The sequence below is a fragment of the Oncorhynchus gorbuscha genome, unplaced genomic scaffold (assembly GCF_021184085.1).
Source record: "Oncorhynchus gorbuscha isolate QuinsamMale2020 ecotype Even-year unplaced genomic scaffold, OgorEven_v1.0 Un_scaffold_2250, whole genome shotgun sequence".
Taxonomy (NCBI): Eukaryota; Metazoa; Chordata; class Actinopteri; order Salmoniformes; family Salmonidae; genus Oncorhynchus; species Oncorhynchus gorbuscha.
In genome coordinates, this window is record NW_025746810.1 from 68232 (window position 1) to 80741 (window position 12510).

At 49.0% G+C, this 12510-nt stretch overlaps 1 protein-coding gene across 2 annotated transcripts in view; it reads right to left on the reverse strand.

The window, feature by feature from the left end:
- uacab (uveal autoantigen with coiled-coil domains and ankyrin repeats b) overlaps positions 1-11301 on the reverse strand; it is a 43890-nt gene extending 32589 nt beyond the window's left edge. For both annotated transcript variants that reach the window (XM_046338884.1, XM_046338883.1), the window contains exons 1-3: positions 10662-11301; positions 8842-8972; positions 31-119 (exon numbers count right to left, since the gene is read on the reverse strand). In XM_046338884.1, the coding sequence (XP_046194840.1) occupies positions 31-119; positions 8842-8972; positions 10662-10697 (256 nt within the window). In that variant the 5' untranslated portion in view covers positions 10698-11301. The remainder of the gene's footprint in view (positions 1-30; positions 120-8841; positions 8973-10661) is intronic.
- Positions 11302-12510: the final 1209 nt, after the last annotated feature.

The window sequence follows — 12510 nt, forward strand, 5'->3', positions numbered from 1 at the left end:
AACCATGAACTTCATCTTTCTTTCTCTCACCGGTGGCATCGGTGGCTGTGAGGTCAACGCTGTGGCCCAGGATGAGATTGAGACAGTCCAGGTGGCCCCTGGTTGCAGAGAGGTGGAACCTGCGTTGAGAGATGGAGAGAGCGTGTGAAGGGAGGGAAAGCGCAGTAGTTCGGAGTACGAGCAGGTTTGGAGAGGCTTGGAGAAGGGTAAAGTGAAAGAGTGTATTATGCCAGGAAAAGCCAGAGAAAAGAACTGTAAATTGATGCTGGCTAACCCTATGACACAGGGCGTTATTAAAAGCTGCGGCTAGATCAGCATTCTGGGTGCAGAAACCTTCGACCCGTAAAAACTCTGAGGCAGCAGGACGACAAGTTCTTGAGGAGCATTTTCACATTATGGGACACAAAATGGGATCCAAAACCCATAAGGGACTATTAAGGCCGAAGCTATCAAATACCCGCCATGATCATCACCGTGAAAAGGATGCAAACATGACTAACACTGTTTACACGACCCTCTTTTCTCCCTGATCCTCAACTATTCTGTTTACTGAACATCCCTGTCCTTGTTGGACTATTGCCTGGACTCCCTGATCCTCTTTACTACCTGATCCTCTATTCTCCCGTTTGAATCCCTGATCCTCTATTCTCCCGTTTACAACTGATCCTCTATTCTCCCGGGACTCCCTGATCCTCTATCTCCCGTTTACTCCCTGATCCTCTACTCCCCCTGATCCTCTATTCTTTTTACTCCCTGATCCTCTATTCTCCCGTTTACTCCCTGATCCTCTATTCTCCCGTTTAATCCCTGATCCTCTATTCTCCCGTTTAATCCCTGATCCTCTATTCTCCCGTTTAATCCCTGATCCTCTATTCTCCCGTTTAATCCCTGATCCTCTATTCTCCCGTTTCCCCTCTTTCTTTTACAGTCCTCCATCTTTGTCACTTAAATCTTCAACAAATATGCCCCTTAACATCCCTGGGTTTGTTTGAACAACCTAAACCCTGGATTAGTTGGTCACTTGTTAGCCACTCTTAACACATCGACCGTGTCCCTCTTCCTGACCCACATCCGTCAGTTTCCCCAGCCATGCCCCCGGCCCCACACACACGGGAAAAACATCTGTTTGTAAACCAATACGCCTCACAGCCCGCACCTTGTTTATGCATTAACCTTGAAGGATCCTCCAAGGAGACAGGCGTCCTGACACCTCGTCTCAGGCGCCGTTATTAAAAGCTGCGTTGATGGTGCTTGAGAAACTCAGTCTGCAGCCGGAGACCTTGACCCTGGGGCCTGTAAGCCATATATATGCCTGCAGCGCTGTGGATAACCGGTGACACGCCAACTAAGCACAACATTGGTCTTGTTGGACAAATGGATTCAGGAATCTGTTTGAATAACTAAACTGTTGCCATGTCACAACAATGCTATTGGGATCTAGAAGTGATGCTTTGGGACGGTGTTTTGGTCTTTGAGAATCAGAGGTTTCAGTATGTACTGCATGGTTTCAGAAGAGGTTTCAGTATGTACTGCATGGCGAGAAGAGGTTCGGTATGTACTGCATGGCGAGAAGAGGTTCGGTATGTACTGCATGGCGAGAAGAGGTTCCGGTATGTACTGCATGGCGAGAAGAGGTTCGGTATGTACTGCATGGCGAGAAGAGGTTTCGGTATGTACTGCATGGCGAGAAGAGGTTTCCGGTATGTACTGCATGGCGAGAAGAGGTTTCAGTATGTACTGCATGGCGAGAAGAGGTTTCGTATGTATGTACTGCATGGCGAGAAGAGAGGTACTTTCGAGAAGAGGTTTATGTACTGCATGGCGAGAAGAGGTTTCAGTATGTACTGCATGGCGAGGTTTCAGTATGTACTGCATGGCGAGGTTTCAGTATGTACTGTATGTACTGCATGGCGAGAAGAGGTTTCAGTATGTACTGCATGGCATCAGAAGAGGTTTCAGTATGTACTGCATGGTCAGAAGAGGTTTCAGTATGTACTGCATGGTCAGAAGAGGTTTCAGTATGTACTGCATGGTTTCAGTATGAAGAGGTTTCAGTATGTACTGTATGGCGAGAAGAGGTTTCAGTATGTACTGCATGGTCAGAAGAGGTTTCAGTATGTACTGCATGGTCAGAAGAGGTTTCAGTATGTACTGCATGGTCAGAAGAGGTTTCAGTATGTACTGTATGGTGAGAAGAGGTTTCAGTATGTACTGTATGGCGAGAAGAGGTTTCAGTATGTACTGCATGGTGAGAAGAGGTTTCAGTATGTACTGTATGGCGAGGTTTCAGTATGTACTGCATGGCGAGAAGAGGTTTCAGTATGTACTGCATGGTGAGAAGAGGTTTCAGTATGTACTGCATGGTCGGAAGAGGTTTCAGTATGTACTGCATGGTCAGAAGAGGTTTCAGTATGTACTGCATGGCGAGAAGAGGTTTCAGTATGTACTGTATGGCGAGAAGAGGTTTCAGTATGTACTGCATGGTCAGAAGAGGTTTCAGTATGTACTGCATGGTCAGAAGAGGTTTCAGTATGTACTGCATGGTCAGAAGAGGTTTCAGTATGTACTGTATGGTGAGAAGAGGTTTCAGTATGTACTGTATGGCGAGAAGAGGTTTCAGTATGTACTGCATGGTGAGAAGAGGTTTCAGTATGTACTGTATGGTGGTTTTGCATTAGGTGGACGTGTGAGATGTGATAAATGCCAAAAATAACTTTATATAAACATTATACTCGTTTGAAGTTGCAAAAGTAGATGATAGAATGGCTGTAACAGTTCCACATGGTCATAGCCTCTATTGCCTACTGTATACACCGACTTGCACTTTGACTTGTATGACCACTGCTTGTGTAACTGGCCTTCTAGAACTCTCCTCTGAGTGTTGCTCAAGTAAAACAGGGCTTCAATTGTATCAATCCTCCTCACATTAAGCAGTGAGTATAATGACCTATTCAAACCCATCTGGGATCCTGGGATTGTTCAAAGTATAACTGACAGGCTGACATTTTCTGTATGTGGACTGGAGGAGGAGGGTGAAGGGGGTCAAGACGAAGATAACTGCAGACTTAAACATAATGACATGAAAGGTGCCAAGTGCCAAACCAGTCTGACGGGAGAAATGGCACAGGAAATGAAATAATAGAAACTCACAAAAGCACAGAAGAAGATGATGTCGCTTTAATGGAGGCTCTGAGCTTTTAATTTGACCTGCGGTGGAAATGTGACATCACAAGGTGCGGATAGCTTTTTGTTTGGATTGATAGAATGACAGGTCTCGCTCTCTTTCTACCGCTCCTTTAAGCTGTGCCTCCCTCGCTCTTTCACTATCCCTTTGTCCAGAGTAATTACACGGATTTAGATTTGATCTGAGAGAAAACGGCCCGTCTCTGTGTGTGTGTGTGTGTGGGGGGGGGGAGACATTAACTCCGTGTGAGACACCAGACACTGGGTCATTAACGAGAGCACAGACATGTCATTTCATCTTGGCACCAGATGGCTCCTTAAGTGTCTTTCAGCTCCGTCCGTCCAGTCTACACAGGATATGGAGGCTGTGTTTATCCCGAGACGGACAGAGTAGAGAGGATCATGTGGGCTGGTATAGGACCCGTTTCGATATCCATTCCTGCACATTTTAGTTTTAGCCCAGCTGATTTAATGAGGCCTAATCAAGGTGTAGGTGATTAGGTGACTAGTTGAAATCAGTTGTGTTAGTGCTGGGCTAGAACAAACGCACACACCATGAGACCGTTCAGGAATGGATTGAGAAACACTGCCCAATGGTATATAAAACTACGGAAATCAATATCTCCAGCTCCATACAATCAAGGAACCCCCACTCACTGAACTCCAGCTGGAGCTGAGGCCCTTCCCTCTGCGCTAACACTTAATCAGCTATCACAAGTGCAAATGACTGGGAGCAGTAGTTAACTCAAAGCTAGCCTGCCTCATCAGGGGCAGTAGCTAAGGCTAGGCTAGCCCGCCTCATCAGGGGCAGTAGTTAAGGCTAGGCTAGCCCGCCTCATCAGGGGCAGTAGTTAAGGCTAGGCTAGCCCGCCTCGTCAGGGGCAGTAGTTAACGCTAGGCTAGCCCGCCTCGTCAGGGGCAGTAGTTAACGCTAGGCTAGGCCGCCTCGTCAGGGGCAGTAGTTAACGCTAGGCTAGCCCGCCTCGTCAGGGGCAGTAGTTAACGCTAGGCCGCCTCATCAGGGGCAGTAGTTAAGGCTAGGCTAGGCCGCCTCGTCAGGGGCAGTAGTTAAGGCTAGGCTGCCTCGTCAGTGGCAGTAGTTAAGGCTAGGCTAGGCCGCCTCGTCAGGGGCAGTAGTTAAGGCTAGGCTAGCCCGCATCATCAGGGGCAGTAGTTAAGGCTAGGCTAGGCCGCCTCATCAGGGGCAGTAGTTAAGGCTAGGATAGCCAGCCTCATCAGGGGCAGTAGTTAAGGCTAGGATAGCCAGCCTCATCAGGTCAGTAGTTAAGGCTAGGATAGCCCGCCTCATCGGGGGAAGTAGTTAAGGCTAGGTTTGCCAGCCTCATCAGGGGCAGTAGTTAAGGCTAGGCTAGGCTGCCTCATCAGGGGCAGTAGTTAAGGCTAGGCTAGCCCCCCTCCTCAGGGGCAGTAGTTAAGGCTAGGCTAGCCCGCATCATCAGGGGCAGTAGTTAAGGCTAGGCTAGGCCGCCTCATCAGGGGCAGTAGTTAAGGCTAGGCTAGGCCGCCTCATCAGGGGCAGTAGTTAAGGCTAGGCTGCCTCATCAGGGGCAGTAGTTAAGGCTAGGATAGCCAGCCTCATCAGGGCAGTAGTTAAGGCTAGGATAGCCCGCCTCATCGGGGGCAGTAGTTAAGGCTAGGTTTGCCAGCCTCATCAGGGGCAGTAGTTAAGGCTAGGCTAGGCTGCCTCATCATCAGGGGGGCAGTCATCAGGGGCAGTAGTTAGCCCCTCATCAGGCTAGGCTAGCCAGCCTCATCAGGGGCAGTAGTTAAGGCTAGGCTAGGCTGCCTCATCAGGGGCAGTAGTTAAGGCTAGGCTAGGCTGCCTCATCAGGGGCAGTAGTTATCAGGCAGTAGTTAAGGCTAGGCTGCCTCATCAGGGGCAGTAGTTAAGGCTAGGTTTGCCAGCCTCATCAGGGGCAGTAGTTAAGGCTAGGCTTGCCTGCCTCATCAGGGGCAGTAGTTAAGGCTAGGCTAGGCTGCCTCATCAGGGGCAGTAGTTAAGGCTAGGCTAGGCCTGCCTCATCAGGGGCAGTAGTTAAGGCTAGGCTGCCTCATCAGGCTGCCTCATCAGGGGCAGTAGTTAAGGCTAGGTAGTTAAGGCTAGGCTGCCTCATCAGGGGCCAGCCTCATCAGGGGCAGTAGTTAAGGCTAGGCTGCCTCATCAGGGGCCAGGCTGCCTCATCAGGGGCAGTAGTTAAGGCTAGGGGCTAGGCCGCCTCATCAGGGGCAGTAGTTATCAGGCAGTAGTTAGGCTAGGCCGCCTCATCAGTAGGGCAGCCTCATCAGGGGCAGTAGTTAAGGCTAGGCTGCCTCATCAGGGGCAGTAGTTAAGGCTAGGCTGCCTCATCAGGGGCAGTAGTTAAGGCTAGGCTGCCTCATCAGGGGCAGTAGTTAAGGCTAGGCTGCCTCATCAGGGGCAGTAGTTAAGGCTAGGCTGCCTCATCAGGGGCAGTAGTTAAGGCTAGGCTGCCTCATCAGGGGCAGTAGTTAAGGCTAGGCTGCCTCATCAGGGGCAGTAGTTAAGGCTAGGCTGCCTCATCAGGGGCAGTAGTTAAGGCTAGGCTGCCTCATCAGGGGCAGTAGTTAAGGCTAGGCTGCCTCATCAGGGGCAGTTAGTTGCCTCATCAGGGGCAGTAGTTAAGGGCTGCCTCATCAGGGGCAGTAGTTAAGGCTAGGCTGCCTCATCAGGGGCAGTAGTTAAGGCTAGGCTGCCTCATCAGGGGCAGTAGTTAAGGCTAGGCTGCCTCATCAGGGGCAGTAGTTAAGGCTAGGCTGCCTCATCAGGGGCAGTAGTTAAGGCTTGCCTAGCCTACATCATGAGCGTGTGCAATGTGGAGATACAGCCACACTATTTGTTCAGCTGTGGATCTCTGCACTCTTTACAGGTGATATCATTAGATCAACACTGGGGAGCCTAATCCAGGAAACTAAATTACACATCAGGGATTATAAAAACACACTAAATTAAAGATGAGGGATTATACCCAGTAATTAAACCTCCCCATAGGGCAGAACAGGCAGACCATGATTACTGTCCATCATCGTCCTCCAGTGGCTTTGAGGTCTGTCTGGAGACAGAAGTGACCTCACACGAGGATGGTATGTTGTGTGGCCCAGGTCATATATTATGACGTTATTAGGGTTAAGAGTGTTGGGCCAGTAACCGAAAGGTTGCAGGTTCGAACCCCCGAGCTGACTAAGAGCGTCTGTTAAATGACTAAAATGTAAATGTTATGTATGGCTCAGGTTATATATTGGGGTGTTATGTATGGCCCAGTTTATACATTAGGATGCTATGTATGGCCCAGGTTATATATTAGGATGCTATGTATGGCCCAGGTTATATATTAGGATGCTATGTATGGCTCAGGTTATATATTAGGATGTTATGTATGGCCCAGGTTATATATTAGGATGCTATGTATGGCCCAGTTTATACATTAGGATGTTATGTATGGCTCAGGTTATAAATTAGGATGCAATGTATGGCTCAGGTTATATATTGGGATGTTATGTATGGCTCAGGTTATATATTGGGATGGTATGTATGGCCCAGGTTATATATTATGATCCTATGTATGGGCCAGGTTATATATTGGGATGTTATGCATGGCCCAGGTTATATATTAGGATGTTCTGTATGGCTCAGGTTATATATTGGGATGTTATGTATGGCCCAGGTTATATATTAGGATGTTATGTATGGCCCAGGTTATATATTAGGATGTTATGTATGGCCCAGGTTATATATTAGGATGTTATGTATGGCCCAGGTTATATATTAGGATGTTATGTATGGCCCAGGTTATATATTGGGATGTTATGTATGGCTCAGGTCATATATTAGGGTGTTATGTATGGCCCAGGTTATATATTGGGATGTTATGTATGGCTCAGGTCATATATTAGGGTGTTATGTATGGCCCAGGTTATATATTAGGATGTTATGTATGGCTCAGGTGATATATTAGGGTGTTATGTATGGCGCTCAGGTTATACATTAGGATGTTATATATGGCCCAGGTTATACATTTAGAACTAAGGCTAAGCTGAATCAATAGATGGTTGTGACCAGTGAGCTGGGGTTTCCTTATTCTCCAGTTTATGTGATGGACGCAGTTTGACACAGAACTGGTTCTGTTTTCGCCACGGTTGTCTTTAAGCCAACAACATTGAAGGTGACCAGTGAGCATCGTGTGTCAGGACAGTGCTTAGTACAACAAGCTCCAGTTCCTCGCTGTAATGCAGGGTGGCGTCTTCCACGCCAGCCAGACGCACTTGATTTAGCCCTGAGAAATTCCAGCACCTTATTATGAGACAAGCCCTTCTCTCCTTGGTGTGTGCACGTGCGCAAGTGAATGTGTGTACGTGTGCAAGTGTGTGTGCGCGCGAGTGAGTGTGTATGTGTGTGTGCACGAGTGTGTCACGGACACGGGTGTGGGAGAATTTCATACACTACTGAAAATACTCAGCCCCACAGCTTCTGAAATGTCCAGTTCTCTCCATCGAGGTCGCAACAAAGCCGGGGCTCAAAACGAACCTGAAGCACATGGATCAGAGACAGGCGACTACTTCACATAGCTGGAATTAAGCCGAGGGGGACTAGCTACCTAAAACACCAGCGTTGGAATCTGGTTACATTTATGTCAGGCGGGAAAACAATTCTGACTTAACAGCTTTTATATAGACCTTCCAGTGGTGGATGGGTGACATTCTTCGGGGACACATAACCGATCCAATATTGCCGGTGGTGAGACATCCAAAAAGAACTATTCTAAAAAAGGTCCCAACGTTTTAAATCCTAAAATACTGGCCATCCCGTGTCCACCCACCATTCTAGATAAAAATATTAGTTTACTCTTGACAACCTGACCCTTGAATTACAGCATGTTCCCCAACTGTCATTGTGTATCATAAACATCAACTGTGGCTCAAATCTGTTTGCTCTGAGCCACTTCCTGGCCAGAGTGACAGCCGCTCCAGGCCAGTAAGATCAAGCAGTGTGTGACATACAGTTTACCACAGAGTTCTCTGAACTCTCTACTGGCACAGTCGACTGGATGTGTGTGTATCTAGCTATACAGAGGGGAGACTTGGTGTTTGAATGTGGCTTCACAAGCCTCCCCAACATGGGGACTGGCATGGAGGACAACTGATATCTATGATCTCAGAACAGGGTGGGAGAGGGGTGAGAAGGGAGACGTGAGAGGGGGCGAAGAGAGGAGTGGCGAGAGAAGAGAGGTGAGTGGGGAGCGGAGAGAGGGGAGAGGCGAGCGGCGTGAGGGGAGCGGAGAGCGGCCAGCATCTGACCATATGCTGAATAACATTATCTAGTACTACAACAGTTCTCAGCTCTGTTTTCAACTGTTAGAAGTTAATAAATGAACCAGACAAGTATGTTGGCATTCCTAGCAGTTTGAAGGAGACTAGTGCTATTTACTATGCTTGGAATGAGAGACCGTTTGCATTGCCAGACATTTCGCGCTATTGGTTGAGACAACTTATTGTGTGGGATAGTGTAGTGCTTACTGGTCCATATGTTCCTGTGGGACTGTGTGTGTCTGTAGACTTCTGTATACACACGTATGCATGTGTTCATGCATGGATGCAGTGTTTGTGTGAGCACACGTTACTCACGCGGATCGTCCCTCCATGTCCAGCTTAGTGGGGATGATGCCCTTCTTGCTGAGCACGGCCGCCACCTTGTCCACCTCGCCCCGTTCCACCGCCTTCATCAGCCGGTCGTCATACTTGTTCCAGTCTGTGTTCTGGGAGAGAGAGAGAGGGCACAGCGTCAACACAACACAGATACCTGGCCTTTACAACATACGGGTCAGGGAAACTCATTCTCACCACGGTCATCACTTTGTCATAATTCAAGGAGTCTGGACAGATCAACAGATCAACATTTCAAACATAACTTCTAGAATTCCCAGAGGGACTATAGACTGGATTGAGGTTAGCCTCAATGATTTATGCCAAGATAGTGTGGTTCCATTCTGAAGCAAAGCATTTGTGAGAGTGCCTGGACACAGAGCATGGGAACAGCTAGTTCTTCTGCAAGAAAGGACCCCTCTTGGACAGAACACAGGCACTGGAGTAGAGGGATCCAAGAAAACAGAAAGCTGTGGCTAAAGCCTGCATAGAGACCGAGAAAGGACAGTTCTCTGCCTGTTCCTGGATACAACAACACGAAAACACGCGTCACAAAGGAATTTGTAAAAATAAATAAATAAATAAACCCACCAAACTGCAACAGGACGCTCTGTCTGTCCTCTCACTCAACTCACACTGGCTGGTCAAGATATATATATATTGCACATAGATGATAGGCCTATTTTGCATTCAATTGGTCTCCCTCCAACATTAAGCGTCAACATGTACCTAATACATATTAGTATTATCAGAATGCAAGTTCAAAACTAAAAACGTAAAGAATGGAACTTGATAACGAGTTAAAACAGGCCACTGTGCCTCTGGGTTGATGAAAGAATTCTCCTGGGGAATGTAGGGCAGATTCACAGAGTTCCTTAAGGTTAGTGAGAGAAGAAGAAGATGTAAGTCACAGCTCATTCCTTCCTGCTGTTTCATCACCATGCTTACTCAGTATTCAGGAACCACAGTAGCTCGGTCCTAACCCAGCCCCAGTAGCTAGGTCCTAACCAAACCCCAGGAGCTCGGTCCTAACCCAATCCCAGTAGCTAGGTCCTAACCCAGCCCCAATAGCTAGGTCCTAACCCAACCCCAGTAGCTAGGTCCTAACCCAATCCCAGTAGCTAGGTCCTAACCCAATCCCAATAGCTAGGTCCTAACCCAATCCCAATAGCTAGGTCCTAACCCAATCCCAATAGCTAGGTCCTAACCCAATCCCAATAGCTAGGTCCTAACCCAATCCCAGTAGCTCGGTCCTAACCAAATCCCAGTAGCTCGGTCCTAACCAAATCCCAGTAGCTAGGTCCTAACCAAATCCCAGTAGCTCGGTCCTAACCCAATCCCAGTAGCTAGGTCCTAACCCAATCCCAGTAACTAGGTCCTAACCCAGCCCCAGTAGCTAGGTCCTAACCCAGCCCCAGTAGCTAGGTCCTAACCCAACCCCAGTAGCTAGGTCCTAACCCAACCCCATTAGCTCGGTCCTAACCCAACCCCAGTAGCTCGGTCCTAACCCAACGCCAGTAGCTAGGTCCTAACCCAACGCCAGTAGCTAGGTCCTAACCCAATCCCAGTAGCTAGGTCCTAACCCAACCCCAGTAGCTAGGTCCTAACCCAACGCCAGTAGCTAGGTCCTAACCCAATCCCAGTAGCTAGGTCCTAACCCAACCCCAGTAGCTAGGTCCTAACCCAACCACAGTAGTTAGGTCCTAAGCCAACCACAGTAGTTAGGTCCCAATGGCCCCAAGATACTTTTAACAAGTGTCATTAGAAATGCCCTTACTCTCTAAAAGGACAAGAATACCTACAAAGTACATGGAGGTGCATTTCAGCCAGCGACTCATGTTGAGAGAGGGGGACTGGTCCTTGCAGAGTGCCGCTGCAAACGCCGCCACTGTTCCGGTAGAACGACAAACAAACAAAAACAAAACTTTTCCCTCCTGGGAAGTGCTGTTAAGGCACTCTGCCAGCCCGTGTGAGTTGAGTGAGCGGACAGACGGACCGTCCCGTTGCAGCTTGGTGGGTCGTCTTTCAGAGCTCTCCAGCGACGTCGCCTGCTGTTGCTGCCAGAGCCTCTCGGTCTCGAAGCGTTACGGAGAAGTTCCTAAAAGTTTTTCTGGCACTCCCAGGCTCTGTCTGTGAGTTCATCACCCCACTGTGCACAGCACAGGGTAGGAGGAGAAGAAATAGAAAAAGGGGGTGGGGATGGAGGAGGAGGTGTGGAGGAGCAGTAGGACCAGCCCTGCCAGCCCTGGGACCAGCCCCGGCCAGCTACTGCAGCTCCTCCTCTGGGGAACAGCCTTTCGGCTACAGCCTGGATCTCTTCAATCTCTCTTTAACTACTCTCTTTCACTTTGTATTCTGCTTCTCTCTCTTAGTTGTTCTTCTTGTCGTCTCCTCTCCTCCCGTCCAGTCTCCTCTCCTCCCGTCCAGTCTCCTCTCCTCCCGTCCAGTCTCCTCTCCTCCCGTCCAGTCTCCTCTCCTCCCGTCCAGTCTCCTCTCCTCCCGTCCAGTCTCCTCTCCTCCCGTCCAGTCTCCTCTCCTCCCGTCCAGTCTCCTCTCCTCCCGTCCAGTCTCCTCTCCTCCCGTCCAGTCTCCTCTCCTCCCGTCCAGTCTCCTCTCCCTTTCTATACAGTCTTCTCTTAGCAGACTGTCAGCTAGTTTTTGTGCAGTAGGAGTTCCTCTCTTGGTCTCTCTTTCAGTCTGGGGTGTACAGCGTCTTCTACCCAGTTAATGGCAAGGTCAGCCAGCCCCCAAGGTGTAAATATGGGAGTTCTCTCTCTCTCTCTCTCGCTCTCTCCCTCTCAGGTTCTAAAAGTATCCCCGGCTCCTGTGGTAAACAGCGGCTAGTGCAGACAGCACCAGCAGACAGGTTACCTCTTTATTTGTTACCCTCCAACCTTTCTCCAATGACTGATAGGAAGACAGGGGCTAAGAATACATTTGGAGCATGCCTGCTCTGAGTGTAATAGCGTCGGTGTCCTGTCCATCCTACACAGCACAGCAGCACCCCGACTGAAACAGGGCCAGCCAAGGAGGAGCCTTGCTGCTAGCATCCCCACCGTTATCCCACATCCCCAAATATTAACCTATGATGTGGAGAAGGGGACTATTGTTGCATATTGGAGCTGGTCCTAGCACGGACCCCTGAGGTTCCCCGACGTTCAGGGACCTTGTTAAAACAGTCTATATACTCAGTCTGTATGTGTGTCTGTGTGCGCAGAGGTGCTGATCCCACCACACGGTAGCAGGATTAGGTGTCACAGTCTTTTACAAATCAGCTGTCTGGGATTGCAGGCTCCCCTTAAACCCTCCACCCCAACTGTCATTACTACCTTGGTGGTAAACATCACACTGGCCGTCTATTAACAATGGAATACGTCAACTTGTATTATTTGCAAGGTGAAAAAGAACGAGGTCAGAAGAGAGAGAGAGAGAGAAAGGAGGGGGACGCGTTTAATTTACACACACTGCGTCAGCTCGGCGGGGGCTCGGGTTACGACCCGCTGCCAGACTGGCGTTAGCAGAGTGGCCGTGATATTCCGCAAACATGCGAAAAGGCCCGTCCGCATGACACGTCATATGAAGGACTGGGTGTCTTCTTTCTAAAACTGCTGGGGCCTGCATGGAGACAAAGGCACCAAAATGGAACCTGGG